Source organism: Elaeis guineensis, chromosome 4 (genome assembly GCF_000442705.2).
Source record: "Elaeis guineensis isolate ETL-2024a chromosome 4, EG11, whole genome shotgun sequence".
NCBI lineage: Eukaryota > Viridiplantae > Streptophyta > Magnoliopsida > Arecales > Arecaceae > Elaeis > Elaeis guineensis.
In genome coordinates, this window is record NC_025996.2 from 43,898,457 (window position 1) to 43,920,177 (window position 21,721).

Genomic DNA, 21,721 nt, shown 5'->3' on the forward strand with positions numbered 1-21,721 from the left:
GAAAAAGAGTGACTTCTCATAGAAAGGGGATAAGAAAAGGTCATATTAAGTAACATGCTCATATTCAGAATTATCACAAGCTGATAGCGTGCATGAAACAAACATGAGAATTGCAAAGCCTTTTAGATTTCCCATGAACTATTGCTAAAAAATATGAAGCTTAATTGATAAAGTTAAGATGCTCCAGTTTTAGACATAATTTTCCCAAACAAGATGGTCTAGGAAATTAAGCTGGATAAATAACTCGGGCAACAGATCTTATGAGAATGTAGCCAATGGGTGCTTAACAACTAAGGAAACCAACTGACTACTTACTTTGTGTATCCGCAATATCCGTGGAGCACTCAATTTCCCCTGTGTGTGGATTTGCACATTCGAACCTTCACAAGGTTGCAAATAAAAACTACACCTGCAGGGGAGAGAAAATAGTCAAGATCACTAAAGAATGAAGTCAAGATAACACTTGCCAAAGAAAGTTCAATGTAACCTTTCTCTTTAATTCTCGTTCCAGGAAGGTGGGTGGTACCTTTAATAAAGACTATACTACTATCATTGTCTCCACCTATGTTTAGCAAAACAGCCATAACCAAAAATCTGAAGTCAGAGCAAAATATTAAAAAGAACAGCAAAATCTAGGATGTTGAAACCTGGAGGCTAAAACTAAACAGACGCCATTAGCATGGTCAAAATTTTAAATCCTGTGGGATAGGGCTGTTCCGATTTTCCGATAGCATGGGATGTACTGCCATCCCATCCTATTCTGATATTTGGGACAGAAGATGTCCCAAGACATCCCGATTAGAACGCTAGAATGCTAACGGGATGACCCTATCAAGATTTTAAATCCTATGTGATGGAGGTGTCCCGATTTTCCCATAGAATTGGATGCCCCAATGTCCCGTCCTGTCCCGACAGCAGTCCCGATCATGTGACCTAATAGATATCCTCCATCTCTCTCTCCTGATTCTTTTCTTTTTTTCTTTTCTTCTTTTTCTTCTACCTTTCTTTCTTTCCTTATCCCTTCCTTTCTTTCATTTTTTTCTTTTTCTTTCTTCCTTTCTTTTTCTTCTCTTCTTTCTTTCATTTTTATTCTTCTTCTTTCCTTTCACTTTTTTTATTTTCTTCATCTTTCCTTCCTTTTTTTTTTTCTTCTTCTCTACCTGTGTGGATGGGTTTTGGAGTTCCGACCCTGTCCTAATCCCATTTTTTCACAAAAACAGAACGAGATGGCCAGGATGCCCTCCGTCCCGCTGGGACATAAAACCTTGGACCCTATCCTAACACATGAGATAGTACCCCGTCCCGGTGTCCCACGGGGCATCCTGCTCAGAACTGAATCTTTAAGGATGGTTACCCCTTAATAACTGAGCTAGTTGGATACCAGGCTAAGATACTGACTATAGATTATGGTGCTAGAAATGTGGACAAGTTGGGATTTTACGAAAGGGAAAGATTAAGTCAAGTTTGGCAAATAAAGTTATATATATTTTTCATAACATTTGTAAGCGATCTATCTTGTAGACTGTCTAATAATTGAATTAAGCACATCCAACATTACAGAAAACATTAGATAAAACAAGAGTTTATGAAAAGAAGCAGTGGACTAAACTGCGCATATAAATGAAAATTTAGATTCTTATACACTTTTGTCAAAAACTTCCTCTTAGGCTCAGTTGTCATGACACACGCTCATATAGAAAGATCTTGCATGTGTAAATACACTAATAACTTATATCATACTAGCCTCAAAATACAATATCTAGATCTTGTTTCTCTTTCCTAGACAAGAAACATGTCTACAAAAATCATATTAACTGGGGTAAGCATCACGAAGGCAGCGGTGAAGAATGAAAGCAGTAAAGCAAGCGGATTTTTTACCACAATAATGTTATTTTTAAAACAATTTACCAAAATAATGTCTTTTCAAAAGTATTTACCAAAATACTGTCCGAGGCAAAATCGCCCTATCATAGGGCGACTTTCTGTACTGACTCAGCACGCCCAACGTCAGGTTAGGTGGATACGTTGGACAACAAAATTGCCTTATGATAAGGTCACTCATAGAATCGCTTTGAGTCGCCCTCTCATAGAGCGACTTAACATGACTTAGCCAAAAAAAAAAAACCCAACCTCCCTCTTCTCCGACGCGAGAAACCCCCAATCCCCGGCAGCCTCCCTCCTCTCGGCCTGCCCCCCTCCCTTTTCTTCCCCGGCACGAGAACCCTCCCTAGTCAGTTGAGTTTTGGTAAATGTCTTAAAATTTCTTGGAGGGAGGGCTGTCGGGGATTGGAGAGGGTTCTCGCACCAAGGAGGAGGGAGAGGGGGGGCAGGCTGAGAGGAGAAAGGGCCATCAGGGACCGAGGGGTTCTCACATCGGGGAAGAGGGAGGTTGGGGTTTTTTTCTTTTTTTGGCTAAGTCATGTTAAGTTGCTCTATGAGAGGGCGACTCCATCTTAAGGCGACTCTATAAGTCGCCCTATCATAAAGCGATTTTTGTTGTTCAACGCGTCCACCCAACCTGACATTGGACGTGCTGAGTCAGCACAGAAAGTCGCCCTATCATAGGGCGATTTTGCCTCCGACAATATTTTGATAAATACTTCTGAAAGGACATTATTTTGATAATTATTTTAAAAATAGCATTATTTTGGTAAAAAATCCAAAGCAAGCAGATAGGTTTTTTTAGGTAAATTCATATCAAGCATGCATGGTATGTTTTCCAAACAAAAGTGTTGTACGGGGACAGCCAAAGGATTGGATCATGCAAGGCAAAAGAAAAGTGCTTAGGTGGATGTCGAGGTATATAATAGTTAGATAATATTCAAAGATTATTAGAAATCAATAAGCATATAAAACAAGAGTATTAAAAAATAAATCAGAACTAAACGAAAAAAAATATGGGGATCATCATCGATAATTTTATAAAATGTAGTTAAAAAATAAAAATACTGACCGTTATAAACATAATGCAATAAGCAACTTAACAAAATGATGATAAACAATATAGAATTAGAATGAGAACTGTTAGATGTATGTCCTAGAAGCTAATCGGGCTGACACATTAATTCTTTCTAGGACATAATTTCGTACTTAATCTAATTATTTAGGATAGTTAATTACTATTCATGTAGTGTATGTGTCCATGAATCGTCCAATGAATTAACAAGATAATGACACATATTCTCAAGAGTTGAGAATTTAAGGCATGTGTCATTGGTGGTTAATTCATAAACTGCTCCCGATCATAGAATCATCACGAAGATGGTGATTGATTCAGATAGATTGGTGTATGGATCACTTCTTTATGGATAGATGAGTCTCGAATCTACAGTATGGGGACACTGAACGAAAGTGCAGGCACTTGTTAGAGAATAAGAGTGCTAAGCGTGACCAACACGAAAAATCATTTGGATGTCTACTCACTCGTCGGTAACATTCTCGATGCTGTAATAGGATGAATGGTACTTTGACCTGCGATGCTTCTACTATTCACAATGAAGTTGCTGTAGTTTGACTACACCATAACTTAGTCTCCTAACCATATAAAGTCTTGAGGTATATATTGGCTGCAATAGGTTTATTGTAGAAATAGGATGTGTATCTAGATGGGATCTATCGATCTTAATAGAAAAGGAGAATTTTTATGCGATTCACGAGACTGAGTTCAAAAAATCTTTGACCAAAGCAAGTATGAATACTAAAAAAGAGTTTTCACAAAAATTTACAAGTGAACTCGAATCGAGCCAATCTTGCATATGACAGACGATTAGATTTGACGAATTTTTCATCACCTCCATCTTATCGAAACTCATGATAGAAGAACTTAATCACACGGTAACTACACCTAGTGGTTTATTACTTCTATTCTGCTGGTTGCCACTACATACTGCTAGGTGTCACTGGTAGATCGTGAGACTCGTCGAATGTCATCTTGATGATCGATGACCCTTGATGGACAGAGTTGAAATTGTTCCAATCCATTGAAAGGAGTTTCAATGATATTTTGATGGAGATCAAAATATATCTGAATACCAGACAGAATAGTACTTATGGGATCACACATAAAGAGTAACTAACTGATCGGAATGTCGAATAGCGATTTTGAATCGCAAAAGAATCCAATTATCAATGTGATTGATGATTGGACTAATATGTAAAAGTTATATGAAGAACTTGCTAAAAGTTAATAAGTTATAGGAGGATCGAAAAGAGTCCCACTGTACTGGAACTCTAGAGTCCCAATGGACTGGGACTCTATCAAATTGCAATTATTGCTAATTATTTGATTTGATCAAATATGGGCTGAAGTAAATCAGATTGGATCTGATTAGATTTGATTTAATTTGAATTTTTCAATTCAAATAGGATTAGGACTTAATTCCTAATTGAGTTTGACTCAATTTAGATTCGAACCGGATTGAAATTAAATTAGGAAACCAAAGTCCCATTGCATTGGGACTCTCTCACCTTATCCACGCATGGGACGCCCAACCAAATTACCAGAAGAATATTATGGCGTGGAGAAAAAGTGGGGCGCAAAAAGGATGGGGCGGTGGAAAGAGAAGAGTCCTCTTTTAAGGACTTTAACCAACTCCATCTAAATCCTAACCTAACCCTAATTGTTAGGGATAAAAAGCGGGCACCTCTCATCAGATCACATGGTGATTATGATGCTTGGTATGGCATGAAGACAAGGGGAAAAAGGGATGCGTGCGTGAGGAAGCTAGGAAGCAAAATCAGATTGGCATGGTGAGTTTGTTAGGCTTCATGTCAAGCATGCATGGTATGTTTTCCATACAACAAGTGTTGCATGGGGACAGCCAAAGGATTGGACCATGCAAGGCAAAAGAAAAGTGCTTAGGTAGATGTTGAGGTATATAATAGTTAGGTAATATTCAAAGATTATTAGAAATCAATAAGCATATAAAACAGGAGCATTAAAAAATAAATCAGAACTAAAGGGAAAAAAAATATGGGGGTCATGATTGATAATTTTATAAAATGTAGTTAAAAAAATAAAAATACTGACTGTTATAAACATAATGCAATAAGCAACTTAACAAAATGATGATAAACATTATAGAATTAGGATAGGAACAACTTGTCAAAAATTAGTAAAATTTGTAAATTGTAACCATTGGTACTAGTCAGACAAAGGAGGTCATAACTTGCTCATTAGACCCACCTAACATCCCAAACTACCCCAGCATAACCCCTGTTATCCATCTCCCCGATAGATACACACAAGCGCGCACATGCATTTGCAGCAAAATGGAAAACTTACCAAGGCTGGCTAGGCTTGTCAAGCCTCTTGAGCACATACAAGGTATCATGCCACATATAGGAACCACCTAGGAGATCCACCTAACATCCCAAACTACCCTCACATTTCCCCTGCCCTCGACCTCCGCAACACACACACGCGCGCGCACGCACATATACATGCTGTAATACCCAACCCACTAACCCACCAAGAAAAAAGGCCCAAATAAAAGCAAAAAAAAAAAAGGGCTCCACAAGACTTTTAAACCACAAAAAAAAAAGAAATGGAAGGAAGAAGACTCCCAATGAGTCTTCTTCTCCCAAAAGGACTTGATCAGAGCCAAAAATCGTAAGCTCCCCTCTATAAGATGGAACCCCACACCCTTCCATGACCATCCACCGCTGAATCCCTCTTCCTCTCCTTGTTTCTGCCTCTTTCTTCTTTTCTTTTCATGATCGACCATCACCGTGCACAACGAAACCAGTGGCCCAAACATCACTAAGAACAAGGTAAATCTCTCAAGAAACCTTCCTTCCAATTCTCCTTGATTTATAGGCTGAGATTTCAATGGATTGTTACCGATTTTCCTTGGGAAAAATCGGATTTCAAATGCTCTATTTTTTCCCTTTCGTGTTGCTTTGATTTCGGTGCCATCCATCACTATTGATCACCGAACTAGGGACCAATGGCCGCATCATCATGGATCACACCCCTAGCCATCATCTCTAGGCAAGACCCCTTGAGTTCAGGGGAGAAGGGGACTCAAATAAGATCCCTTGTTTGCCTAAACAAAAAAAGAAGCAGAAGACAGGAAAAAAAAAAAGAAAAGAAAAAAGGAAAAAAGGAGAGAGAGAAAGAGAGAGTTTCTCTCTCTTCCCTCTTCCTCTCACCTTTCTCTCTCTTTCCACTTTCTATCTCCACTTTCTCTCTCTAGTTTTCCTCTCTACTTTCTCTCTATACAATATTCTCTCTAAAATTATTTCTCTATGAAATTTTAAGATTAGTTCAATGAAGGATTTTTTTCAATAATTTTGATCGATCTTAGTGAAGGGTTCCAATCTGCCACCATCGAACAGCATGCCGATACCCATCTTGATCAAACTAAATACCATTAGATTTGATCACCCATGATATTTATTCAACCATCTCTATATTAGTTTAACCATGATTTGATGAAATCACTTTGATCGAATCGATCGGAATGTCGGACAGTATCGCCTGATCAACCTTATTCCATCTTGTTAATTTTTCTCCTCTGATATTCTCTCTCTACTTGATTTATGAACCCAATGAAGCATCCCGGACCAACTCAAATCGTTGAATGCAATTATCCATGAATCATATCTTTCTTAATTATCCATATTTTTTCGAATTAATGGACTTAATTCTATGTAGGGATATAGTCAACTCGACAAAAAGATGTCCAATAGTGGGATATTACAATATGATTTATGAATTAAAGATTTTGAAAAAAAAATTATAAAATTATGTGGACTTGCTAGAATACGTATGAGATAAGTAATGCTGCACTTGTTTTAGATTTATCGATATATTATAAAAAAAAAATTATTGAATTATTTATGATTTATGAATCTGATGTACATATTTTGAATTATCGAATATATCTTTTTTTTCAAAATATTAAGTGATTTATGATCGAATGTATTGAATTTGATATGAATCATACTAATAGATTTCGATGTCATATGGTTTTATGAATTATTTGATTTGAAATATGAAATATGCTTTTAAAGAAAGCACATTGATTTGAGATGAATTTTGACTCACAGTCGGACTATGTATCGAACTCCACCAGTAGGCGTTAAATGCTAGTACTATGATATCTTATCAATGGGACAATTAAATACTGATACTTTGATACTCTATCAATGAGAGTTGTGCGCTGGTATTTTGATACTCTACCAATGAAGCGGTTAAACATTGATAATTTGATACCCTGTCAATGAGGGTTATGCGCTGGTACTTTGATTTAGTTCATGGCTGTCAAAATGAACACGATGTTTTAAAAAAAAATCAATTTATAAACGAAAATGAATTCGCATGGATCATATTTTGATTAGTGCTGTATATTTTGAATGGATGCATATGCATGCTTTTTTAGCATATTATTACTGCTTAATTTATCTAGCTAAAGTATACACAACTTACTAGTTGTTTAGCTCATTACTCTATATTTACTATTTTTACAAATTCAGAAGACTAGATTGACTTGAAGATTCATTATGGAAGAAAGAACTAAAGACAATTTGATATTTTTATTTTAGATTAGGATTTATTGAAATTTGATGCACTATGAAAAATTATTTTGCAAGACATTTTATTAAGTCATTTGAACTAAAGTTGAATGTTAATTATTTGAATTTTGTTCCATTATTTCTTTATGATATCGTGATGAGATATCTTGTATGCTTGTGGAAAGAGTTCTCCATAAGTATGCCGTGGTTGCCGTGACCCTTTGACTCGCGATCTCGAATCGAGAGCATGACAATTAATATGATATCGGAGCATAAGTGGATAAATTATTAAACATAGAATAAGACATAGGATGAGTGTAGATAGATAGACACTAGGGACATCAAAATATAGATCTATGATGATTGCAGCATACATTATCTTCATGATTTTTGACTAACCCTTGTGATGATGAATGAAAAGATTGCTTAGGAATAATACTTCAGAGGGTTTGATATATGATGGATAATCCGGGATAATGCTATGAGTAATTGGATTTTGATCTGAAGTAATTGCAAGAGGATTGGTCATGAAATTTTATTGTGCATTGTGATTATTAATTTAATCATCAATTGTTTAAATGAATTGCAAGCTCAAATTTGATATGGGAGTATACCGTAATATTGCTTAGTTTTGAAATTTATTATTTAGTGACAAGCTAGGGTTTATTTGCAATAATGTGTAAAATACTGGACTAAAAAAAATTTTATGATATCCGATTAGAATATTCTTCAAAGCCAAACCTGATACATGGATCATATATAAACCGGCATATAAGAGGAATATACATCTGAGAATATTGCAAATAATTATGTTCTTAATGGAAGGAAATCGATTTTGTTTGAGGTTATAGAGTATTCATCTTGGTGGATCATTAATAGTTTTAGTTACCATCTTTAGATCCAAATAATAGATCTTGTTTATGACTATTAGAGACTATATGGCATGTATGAAACTTCAATTCAAGATATGGGTTTATAAATTGATCTAGAGTTTCTTTTTGCCATTATTATTGAGGTCCGTGTTAAAATCTAGTATGTCATGGAGAATTTGATTTCAAAAGGTTTGCATGATTACTGTGGAGAAAGTATTTGCTAGATATTAAAGTACTTGAGGAAAAGAACTCTAGAAAAGATAATTGAATCAGTTTTACATATGTGTTTTGATTTAAGTCATAACTTGGTGGAGCAATCAAAATGTTTTTCTTATTGATTTTACTTACAGGATTTTATTTTGGAATTGTCTAATTGAATTGACAAGAGAACTAAGATTTGATCCATATCGAATTACAGTAAACCTATACGATGGTTTGAATGTGTTAACAAACTCAGGGGATGTGTTCGATGCATATTGGGGACAATAACTTATATTGACTGTGATATAACTTAGAAATCTATATTTGACATCAATATGTTGATGGATTTAAATCAAAGTACTCAGTAGAAACATAATGGTCTGAATTATGTTTAAGCTAATCAAAACAATAATTTCATTTGAAAGATGATGTGATGAAATACTTGTTTTTAGGATTAGATAATAACTTGAGGAAGTAATTCCAAACTTTTAAGAACTTGAGCAAGAAAAATTTCAAGAATAAAATTTCTTTTTAAGAAGGGAAAATGTAATACCCAATCCATTAACCCACCAAGAGAAAAGGCCCAAATAAAAAGGGCTCCGCATGACTTTTAAAGCACCAAAAAAAGAAACGGGCAGAAGGAAACTCCAATGAGTCTTCTTCTACCAAAAGGACTCGATTGGAGCCAAAAATCCTAAGCACCCCTCTATAAGATGGAACCCCCCTCCTTCCACGGCCATCCATCGTTGAATCCCCCTTCCTCTCCTTGTTTTTCTCCCTCTTTCTTCTTTTCTTGTTCCCAAGCAACCATCAACGTGCCTAATGAAATCAATGGCCCACACATCACTATGAACAAGATAAATCTCTTATGAAACCTTCCTTCCAATTCTCCTTGATTCATAGATTGAGATTTCAGTAGATTGTTACCAATTTTCCTTGAAAAAAATTGGATTTCAAATGCTCTATTTTTTTCCCCTTCGAGGTTGCTTTGATTCCGCACCATCCGTCGACATTGATCACCAGACCGAGGACCCATGGCCACACCGCCATGGGTCGCACCCCCGGCCATCATCTCTCAACAAGAGTCCCCTTGAGTTCAGGGGAGAAAGGAGTTCAAATAAAATCTCTTGTGTTGCCTAAACAAAGGAAAAAGAAAAAAGAAAAAGAAAAGAAGAAAAAAAAAGAGAAGAGAAAGAAAGGGAAAAAAAAGGAGATAGAGCTTCTCTCTTCCCTCTTCCTCTCACCTTCCTCTCTCTTCCTACTTTCTCTCTCTAGTTTCTCTTTCTATAATATTTTCTCTAAAATTCTCTCTATAAAGTTCTCTCTCTAAGATTAGTCCAGTGAAAGATTTTTTTTTTCTATGACTTTGATTAAGCTTTAGTGAAGGGTTTCGATCCACTATCGTCAGACAGTGTGCCGACATCCATTTTGGCCAGACTAAATACCATTAGATTTGATCACCCATGATATTTAGTGAACCATCTGTACACTAGTTTAACCATAATTTATTGAAATCACTTTGATCGAATCGATCGAGATATCAGACAGTATCACCTGATCAATCCTATTTTATCTTGTTAATTTTTCTCCTCTGACATTCTCTCTACTTGATTTATGAACCCAATGAAGTATCCTGGACCAACTCAAACCATTGGATGTGACTATTCGTCAATAATATCTTTCTTAATTATCCAATTCTTTTTAATTAATGAACTTAATTATGTATAGAAGTATAGTCGTCTCGACAAAAAGATATCCAAAAGTGGATTATTGCGATATAATTTATGAATTAAAAATTTTGAAAAAAAATTATGAAATTATATAGATTTGATGGTGTGCGTATGAAGTAATACTGTACCTTTCTCTAGATTTATCGATAAATTATAAAATATTTTTTATTGAATTATTTATAATTTATGAATCTGATGCATGTATTTTGAATTATCGAATATATTCTTTTTTCAAAATATTATGTGGTTTATGATCGAATGCATTGAATTTGATATGAATCATATTGATAGATTTCGAATATTGCATGGCTTTATGAATTATTCAATTTAAAATATGAAATATGTTTTTAAAGAAAGTATATTAATTTGAAATGAATTTTGACTCGCAGTCGGACTATATATTGAACTCTACCAGTGGAGTTTAATGTTAGTACTACGATACCCTATCAGTGGGATGGTTAAATACTGGTACTTTGATACCCTACTAATAGGAATTGTGCGCTGGTATTTTGATATCCTACCAATGGAACGATTAAATGCCAGTAATTTGATACCTTGCCAGTAAGGCTTATGTGCTGGTATTTTGATTTAGTCCATGGCTGTCGAGATAAACATGATGTTTTGAAAAAAATTGATTTATAAATATTTTGATTGAAGCTGTATATTTTGAATTGATGCATATGCATTCTTTTTTCAGTATATTATCATTGCTTGATTTATCTAGCTAAAGTGTACATTGCTTACTGAACTGTTTAACTCATTACTTTATATTTTACAGTTTTTACATATTCAGAGGACTAGCTTGACTCTGCGATATATTATTGAAATTTGATACAAAACCATGAAATATTATTTTGCAAGAATTTAATTTAATTATTTGAACTAAAGTTGAACGTTAATTATTTGAATTTTATTCTATTGTTGCTTTATGATATCATGATAAGATGTCTTATATACTTATGAAAAGAGTTTTTCATGAGTATGCGGTGGTTGCCGCGATTTCTTAACTCACGATCTCGAATCGAGAGCATGACAATTAATATGATATCGGAGTATAAATGGATAAATTATGAGATATAGAATCAGACATAGGATGAGTATAGATAGGTAGACACTACAGACATCAAAGTATAGATCTATGATGATTGCAGTATACATTGTCTTTATGGTTTTTGACTAAACCTTGTAATTATAAAAGAAAAAAATTGCTTAGGAATAATACTTCAGAGGATTTGATATATGATGGATAATCCGAGGATCATGCTATGATTAGTTGAATTTTGATCTAAAGTAATTGCAAAAAGATTGGTCATCAAATTTTATTATGCATTGGGGTTATTAATTTAATCATCAATTGTTTAAATGAATTGCAAGCTCAAATTTGAAATGGGAGTATATGGTAATATTGCTTAGTTTTGAAATTTATTATTTAGTGACAAGCTAGGATTTATTTGCAAAAATGTGTAAAATACTGAACTAAGAAAATTTTTATGATGTCCGATTAGAATATTCTTCAAGGTTGAACCTGATACATGGATCATGTATAAACCGACATATAGCAAGAATATACATCTGAGAATATTGCAAATAATTATGTTCCTAATGGAAGGATTGTTTTGAGGTTATAACGTATGCATCTTAGTAGAATCATTAACAATTTTAGTTACCATCTTTTAATCCAAATAATAGATCTTGTTTACAACGTTATAACATATTTATCTTGGTGGAATCATTAACAATCTTAGTTACCATCTTTTGATCCAATAATAGATCTTGTCTATGACTATTGGAGACTATATGGTGTGTATGAAACTTCAATTCAAGATTTGGGTTTATAAACTGATCAAGTGTTTCTTTGCTATTATTATTGACGTCGCCATTAAAATCTAGTATGTCATGCAGAATTTGATTTTGAAAGTTTTACATAATTACTGTGGAGAAAGTATTTGATAGATATTAAAGTACTTCAGAAAAGAAACTCTAGAAAAGATGATTGAATCGGTTTTACTTATATATTTTAATTTAAGTCCTAACTTGGTAGAGCAATCAGAAGATTCTTATTAATTTTATCTACAGAATTTTATTTTGAAATTGTCTAATTGAATTGACAAGAGAATTAAAATTTGATTCATACTGATTTACAGTAAACATATATAATGGTTTGAATGTGTTAACGAACTCAAGGGATGTGCTTGATGCATATTGAAGATGATAACTTATGTTGATTGTGATATAACTTAGATATCTATATTTGACATCAACATATTAATGAATTTAAATCAGAATAAGCAGTGGAAGCATAATGATTTGAATTATTTTTAAGCTGATCAAAACAGTAATTCGATTTGAAAGATGATGTATGAAAGAATTATTTTTTAGGATTAGATATATTATGAATTATCGAATATATCTTTTTTTGAAATATTAAGTGATTTATGATCAAATGTATTAAATTTGATGAATCATATTGATAGATTTTGATGTCGCATGGCTTTATGAATTATTCGATTTGTAATATGAAATATATTTTTGAAAAAAGTGCATTGATTCGAGATGAATTTGACTCCGCCAAACTATGTATCGAACTATGTCAATGGGATTAAACACTGCTACTATGATATCCTGCTAGTGGGAAGGTTAAATGCTCGTACTTTGATATCCTACTAGTATGGGTTATGCGCTAATATTTTGATACCTTGCCAATGGGGTGGTTAAACATCGGTAATTTGAGGCCCTGCCGGTGAAGGTTGATTTAATTCATAACTATCAAGATGAACGTAATGTTTGAAAGAAATCGATTTATGAACGAAAATAAATCCACATGAATCATATTTTGATTAATGTTGTATGTTTTGAATTGATGAATCATATTTTGATTAATGTTGTATGTTTTGAATTGATGCATATGCATGCTTTTTTCAAGATATTATTATTGTTTGATTTATCTAGCTAAAATGTACATTACTTACTAGATTGTTTAGCTCATTTCTCTATATTTTACTGTTTTTACAAATTTAAAGAACTAGCTCGACTCGAAGTTTCATTATAGGAGAGAGAACTAGAGGCATACTTTGATATTTTTATTTTAGATTAGGATTTACTAAAATTTGATACAAGATCATAGAATATTAGGATTTATTTTGTAAGATATTTGATTTAGTTATTTAAACTAAAGTTAAATATCAATTATTTGAATTTTATTTCGCTGTTGCTTTATGATATCAAGATGAGATGCCTTGCATGCTTGTGGAGAGAGTTCTCCATAAATATACGATGGTTGCCGCGACCTCCTAACTTACAATCTCGGATCGAGGATGTGACACATGCCCTGCATCAAAAAGAAAAACTTGCCAAGTCTAGCTAGGCTTGTTAAGCCTCCTGAGCATATACATGGTATCTTGCCACATCCAGGAACCACCTGTGGGACTAAGCATAAGAAAGTAAACAAGGGATACACAACAACCAACCCTGTCCATCTCCCCCCCCCAAAAAAAAAAAAAGAAAAAAAAGGAAAAAGGAAGAAAGAAAAACTTGCCAAGTTTGACAAGGCTTGTCAAAGCCTCTTAAGCACCTACAAGGTGCCATGCACATGCAGGAGCACCTAAAACACTAAGCACAAGAAAATAGACCAAGGGACGAACCTAGGTTTATCCCATTGGATAGGTGAAGCACTCAATTTCCCTCACTGAGGACCTCTGCCATTGAACCTTCACAAGGGTGAAAATAATAGTTATGCCTATAGTGGGAAAAAGAAACCTCATGAAGTTAATAATATTACAATGACAACTAAAGCACCAAATTCAAACTACACTAGGCAAAAAGACACATGGACATACTTTAGTGGAAAATATAACATCGAACCATGTCAAGTGAATAGCCATTAACAGGCTTTAAAAAAATAAAAAGGCTACAAAAGGAATCTATGATCTAGTTTAATGTCAAATTATGGACAATAACACAAACTCAATCCTTTCAGAATGATTAACAATTAATTTAGTGTGTGGCATACTAAGACAAAACTAAATTGACAGGCCTAGATATGTGGATGTGTCACAATATCAGCATGTTTTGAATGGAATGGTTAGATCAACCTTGGTACATAGGAAAAACTAGGTTCCTAATATACTATTTGTAAGATGTAAACGAACCCTCTCTCCATATATTTTTTTAGAGAGAGAGAGAGAGCTAGACTTGGCTAGACTCAAGCGGTCTCTACTCAAATCCAGTCAGATTTTGATTGGATGATGAAGGTCCCACATCGACGATCCAAACTGTCAAATGTGATCTACTATCTATAAATTACTTACCAAAAATCATGTGATTTGGAGGTCCTAGCCTATGCATCAAGGAGTCAAAAATTTGGCAATGTATATAACATTAAATTATATATGTTTTTTAATCACCTGATGCACAAGCTAAAGGTCTCAAAATCACATGATTTTTGGTTCGTAAGTAGCTTAGAGGTAGTAGATCAAATCCAATGGCTTGGATTACCAATGTGGGAGCTTCATTGTCCAATGTAGACCTGACCGGATCTGAGTGGAATCCACTCGAGTACAGACAAGTTCAACTCTATATACACATACATATACATATAAATATACATACACACACACACACACATATATAATGTTGCATACTAGACTATGAACATATCAACACATTGTGTTGTACTATATTTTTCAAAAAAAAAAAAGAGTCTAAAGTAGACTTTCTAAAATAAGAAACATGGGTGCATCAATCAGAAATAATTAGGAAGAATCTTTCAATGAATGTGAAGAAAGGTAGGAAAAGTAATGAATGCAGATTTCAGAAAGACAAAGCAAGCACGTTAATAGAGGTGCAATAGGAGTATAAAATACATTGAGTGTAGAAATGAGGTTAAACCAATTCTACCTTCAGAAAGGCATTTAGGATGTTTATGTTCTAAATCAATTCATGTTTCACCCTGAACTCTTCATTTATGAATTTTCACTCCTAATATCAGAGGGACAACAGCAATCTATATGATAAAATTGCCAGGCTGTTACATGCATATTAAGTGTTGATGTAATTTAGCAGCAGCAAAGAATTATATAACATACTAATTGCATATTGGAAGAATGTAGATGAAATAGAAAAAATGCAATGAAGATACAACAATAATCTTGGTTGAAACAAGGAAATATAGGTGGGAGACAAATTGCTCCACTAGATATCATGTTTCAAACAAAACATGTAGAACATGTCCAACTTTCCAAATCAACTGGCACAGGTGAATACCCTAAATGCAGGGAATCACCACACATATGCATGCCCAATGCTGGCACCAGCCTGTCATAGCATGGCACAGTGGAACATGCCAGCACTTCTATCCATACTATCTCAAGCATCATAATTACTCGAAAATTCTAAGAAATGATTTTTTTCTTTTTTTTTTGGAAAACTTTCTCCATCTATGACACAAAGGCAGCAAAAAAAATTTAATTTACCAGTTAGCCACACCACTAAGACCACATCCTCAAGCATCTCTTTCATGTTGATACAACAGAAAAGCAACTGCTAGCAAAATTTATGCATTCATTCAGCATTCAAAATTTTTCAAATTGTTCCCCTGTACTTTCTTAGTCTGCTAATATCTAAGAATGTTAGGAAGACAATGTTTAAGAACATCTTAGTTACTATCTTTTCATAACAAAGAACCACAACAACGATCCAATTATTATTTAGTATGATCACAGAATCTCCAAGATCTCCCAGGAAGTCCCTATAGGAACAGTATATCCCTCTCTATGAAGAAACGCAACTAAGAAGCATAATGGAATGAAAGGAAAGAAAAAAAAATCCAACATAACAATTAAAAATGATTTAGAGCACAAAAGAGAAGCATCATAAGCGGAAGAATAGTGCAACAAAGTCTATGCAGCAAAACTTATCCAAACAAACAGAGATGTATCCTGAGCTACTAACTTTTGTTAGTGACGGTATCATGATTCTAACATTAACCAATTAGAAAGCAGATACAGCAATAATATGCCATTTCCTATTTTTCTGGAGGAAAAGATGCTTTAATACGGATGCTAATGCCACTTGAAAAATCATCACATGGTCGGTATATCAAATTTTAGAAGCATTCTGCACTCTTTGCTTCCTCATGACATTAAATGCAATAAATAAATAAAGAGAATAACAAAAGCAAGGTGCTATAATAACACAAAGGTTCTTTATAAATTTCCTTTCTAGTAAATTTCCTAAATTATTGGCATCCATTATCTTAAGAAGTGCAGTGCATTTTGCATTAATACTTGCAAAAGAAATCAAGAATGGTAAATCAAGTAATGATAACTTGAGTGTGTGACTACATGGTGACAACCACAAGAAAAGATGTGGAAGGTAAATAAATAAATAAATAAGCAAGATGTTGCAGGCAAAATAATGCAGGAGAGACAGCAATTACTTTGAATTTTCTCTTGGAGGTAACCGACCATTCAACACACAATCCATGCACCACCATGGAAGATCCTTCTCATCTTCCATCCCATCTAAATCAGTAATTTTCTTTCTCCAAGGACCTCCATGAGAGCCCTCTGTAATAATTGAAGGAGGTGAAGATGTTGCAAACTTGAAAGACGCGAGCACCATGGATGTACAGTTTTCAGATCCATCATCAACCTCAACCCTTGGATGGGAGAGATTTCTAACAGAGACATCCTTCCCTGATGCAACATCACCATTAGATGAAACCTGGGATCCAGACCTCTGTTTTCTTTTAGCCAACCAATAAGCCAATAACCCACGAAGAGTCTCCTGAGCTAGATTAATCTGAAATAATTTATGAAAAATAATTGAAAACTTCATCACTGGGTAATCATGTAAAAGAATAAATTTAAATTATCTTTCAAAAGATGGTGACAACATTCCACCAAAAGATTGTTAACAAGTAAAGATGATTACTCTTGTCCTTTCTATTATACAGCCTCCCTTGGAAGATTCCAAAATATGATCTAAACAAGCAAATATTTTGAATCAAATATTAAACAAAGAAATGGCATCAAGCATCTGCATCACAAAGATTATCAAGACAATCTGGAAGAAGATGAGAAACAAAATAGTTTGTACAGCTGGTTGTATATAACAAAAACCAATGGCCACCCAAGGTTTCTAAATAAAAACCTGAGATGGGAAACCTCTGAAGCTATCCAGCCATTGGGACTTTACTTAAAACACTATCTTCATTTTACGTTATTTATAGGAAAATAAAAATTCTAGTTCTCCAAACACTCAACGCCAATATTCTCTGGCACATAGAACAGCTAAGGTGAAGTGCAAGTACTTGCACCGATGTGCTGTTTGACAAGACACTCCATAATTTTGTGCCTAGCATCAACCTCAGGGGTGACTAAAGTACATCACTGCATTAAGAAAGTGCCAAGAAATGTCATGCCATGACCACTATCCAAGAGTCAGCACTTCAAAATTCCTAAGAATTAACATATCCTAGTAACACCAATCGTTTGAAATATCATTGTATACCATGTTTGTGTTAAATATTATATAGGTGACAATGTTATGGCAAGAATTAATAAGGCAGTCATATAATAATTGAAACCTAAGAACAGTCGTCAATTACATGGAATGCCTGTACTTCTTTGCAATATCCAATCACTTATGCAGTCACTGTGGTATTTTTATCTCATTACTTATGTCTCGTGATACCAAATGAACTTTATCCATCTTAAGTGCTCTGATGATTTGCTGGCAACAATATGCACATGTTTATAAGTTTCCTACAGTGGTTGGCCTGGCAATTCTATGTGGACAGCGGTCTCATATGATGAGAGGGAAGGAAACAGAACTGTTTGCAAGTTGATCTTGCATCGCCCTTTTGCTAACTAGCCTTAGCAGTTAGCTCATCCACCTAAAAAGCTCAGTTGGTTCAAATCACCTCACCTGCAACCTTACTTTTTAATAACAAGACATCCAGCTTGTAGAACAGAGATCACGGTACTATAAATGCATGCCCTAAGATTTGCTTGTTACTAACATCTACTGGCAATGGGCTAGATGGGCATGTCAATGTTATGAAATGCAGCAACAGTAACCAGATAGGAACCACTGTCAAATAATTGTGAGGATGAAGGTAATCATTTGTTTCCTCCCAAGATGATGAGAAGGCTTCCAGAAGAATTTTCATAGGAAAGTCAGCAGAAAGCATGTATTACACAATGAGAGCAACCCTCTAGGTTGTCCCTACAGATAAAAGGATAATGAAGAGTGAAGGCTATCAAGGCAGTCTTTTATGCTGCAACAAAGCCTTCCACCTTGGTGAGTATCACAGCAAATTTGATCTATCTTCCATGCGGCTGTGCTAGCCCACCATGTATTGATGAATGATCTCTCAAATCTAAGATAATGGGGTCACAATGCTTAATGAGTGTCATATTCTTTGTCTTAATAATCAACAGATGGCAAGCCTTCACAATTATAAGTCAAATAAATTAAATTAGTCTTAAGTTGGAAAAGTTCTACTTTCCTATATGCCTTCTTGAACACATCTTATAGGCTTGTGGTATTCGTGTGCCAATTTATAATATACTTGTGTTTGGAAAGAAAAAAACATGGACAGAACGCATCATATGACATATTGTTTCTAAGATCAATAGTTTATAGGTATTAAAGAGGCAACTAGGAAATTAGATATATAAAATGTAGATCTTTTGTTTAGTGGATCAACATTAAGATATAAGCAGAAAACACTCAGATGTTTTTACAAATGATAACATTTCAAGTTTACAGAAAAATAAAATTTAAATTTAAGCCAGATATTTTTATCCATGAAGAGAGCCACGTCATGCTACCATTCTTAAATATACTGCACATATATCATTCATTGTCATATCTGCCACGTTCAACTCATTCAGTGAGAATCCTTTTACTGCACCAATCATCTTGAACCTTATAACATGCATGAATCATGTTTTATAAAATTTTTACTTGTCATTAAAATTAATTTATCAGATTACACCTCAAAAGAACCCCCCACATCACCCATCCACTTACAATTCTATAAGATATCTCTTCATATATCTCTCTACTCTTTTATATGAATGATCCAATATAAAATGACGACAATTTGGTGTTTCTTGGTCATTAATTTGGATTGTCATTTCCATTGCAATTGCATTGCATATGCTCTATTCATTCAACATTGAGGTACTTTAGGTCTTTTGCAAACATTTTCTTGAAGATTAGCAATAAGTTCATTTATGAGTAGTGTAAAGAATCTTGAGCATGGTGCCAACAATTGTTCTATGCTCATTATGACTGAAAATTCACCTATCTCACCGCAACTACTTTTACTAGTCTAACATATATACCGACAATATAGGAGTACCATTTATCCACATCTTTCTTCCAACACCCAATCACATATGCTCTCGACAAAGTGATTAAGACCATGTTTCGATTCTCTTTCTTTTTTCAAATTCTTCTCTATAGATATAAACAAGAAAATCACCTCCATTTTGGCATTTCTAGAATAAATTTCAATTGCTTCCATCTGTTGTTTTTGCCTGGACATTTTTGTTATTACCCTAATCCATAACATCATGGTGTGCTCCCTAATAAAATAAGTACACATCATTGATACTTGGTGCAATGTTGTGCATTGACTTATTTTTATGGATGGGTACCATGAAACTTCTCCTATAGTCATTTGGCATATTTCTGATTCTCATAAAAAATGTAAGCTTCTAAACCAAAGGAACCGACTTCCCATAATTATCCATATCCCAAAATGGCATTTCATACAGCAACAATATTTATATCCTTGTTTAATCTTTGAATCAAACATTTGAATAGGAACAAATACCTGGCAACTAGATAAATGTTCCATATGTAAACACACTCCTATACAGCTATACTATAATCTCCATTCAACATTTTCAAAGCATTAGCTTTTGCATCTTTCTTAACCTTCTCACCTATAAGCATATCCTTTACGATAGTTTGCAATGCATTTTGCACAATCTACCATCTATAGAATTCATGCTTCCCATCCTTTCAAATTTATGAGATCAACATAAACTAAGAAAAAAGATCAAAAAGATTCGAACCACACTTTAGCACAGTTAATAAGTACATACTCAAAGGTTATGAAAGAAAATACAACCCTATGTGAGGCTTGAAGAAGGCTTAGCACCCCAAGAACCCTAATAATGGTAGACAAAAATTAACAATAGCTAACAACAAGTTATTTATATGACAACAAACCAAACAACTCAGTACTACTGTTACAAAAAGTTCTATTTGTTTTCAAGTGGTTTAACCGCACTTGATGGCCAAACTTCTGCTCTGCTCGACAAAGCACATAGATGTAGAAGAGGTAATTCAGTAATCAATCTATAGACACTCTATATACAAGATCCCAAAGTTGACAGGGGCATGTTAGCATGATGATTTGTGATGTGATAATCAGTAGTGGAGAGCTTCTGGAACTACAGGTGTAATTAATTTATCAATTTATTGATTTTGTGGTTATTGGGGGTGAAATGCCTCAATACACACATAAACTGGATTAAGCCAATGGACTAAAAAGCAGATAGCAGATTTGTAGTGGCTGGGCAGTTTCATAGCAGATAGCAGGCACTATAACAAACGCTACATACACAAAGCAAACTACTAAAACATACCGATACGGATTCTTGCCAGATATCAAAAATGAATATTTTATGTGAACTACATGCAACAAAAAATGCAAAGCAATAGAAGCATCCTCCATCTAACATCATAGGATCATGTCAACATCCATATAATGCAAAGGTGATGATATTGTTATCCATTAAACACAATAGCATCACTCAAAAGGTAAAAAGGTCCACAATCACATGACATTAAATATACAATAAAGACATCCATGATCACATAACAACAACTATGGAAGAAATATGCCCACAACTATATAATATAATTCATCAAACAAAACATCACCATCATCATCATCAATAGATAATAAACTTCTTTGGACCAAAAAGTTAAATGACAAAATGATAATTGACGATCTCAATCAAAAACCGCCGTACCAGAACCGGACCCCATGTCGGGCCGAACCGACAGGGCAAAGAAGGGAAGAGGGAGAAGAAAGAGAGGAAGGGGGATAGAGAGAGAGAGGGGGAAGGACCAAAGGAGAGAGAGGAGGATATCCTCCTTACCGGGTGTCCAAAGGCCGTCGGTCTCCGGATGGACGGCGACACCGCCGCAATGTCTCCAACGGCCGGCGAGCCAACATCGAGAGCGGCCGAAGCTGGAGGGCAAGGGTTTGTGTTGCCAACTTCGTGCAATAAAATTCAGAAAAAAAAACATGGAACAGAGGTGAACCGCTGTTCCACAGTGGAGATGTCATCGTCCTCCACCCTCCTCCGG

At 34.6% G+C, this 21,721-nt stretch overlaps 1 protein-coding gene across 3 annotated transcripts in view; it reads right to left on the minus strand.

Moving 5' to 3' along the window:
* Positions 1–21,721, minus strand: part of LOC105032370 (uncharacterized) — a 44,333-nt gene that overhangs the window by 2,556 nt on the left and 20,056 nt on the right. For all 3 annotated transcript variants that reach the window (XM_029261007.2, XM_029261006.2, XM_029261008.2), the window contains 2 exons: positions 16,758–17,122; positions 316–409 (listed from right to left, as the gene is read on the minus strand). In XM_029261007.2, coding sequence (XP_029116840.1) covers positions 316–409; positions 16,758–17,122 — 459 coding nt within the window. The remainder of the gene's footprint in view (positions 1–315; positions 410–16,757; positions 17,123–21,721) is intronic.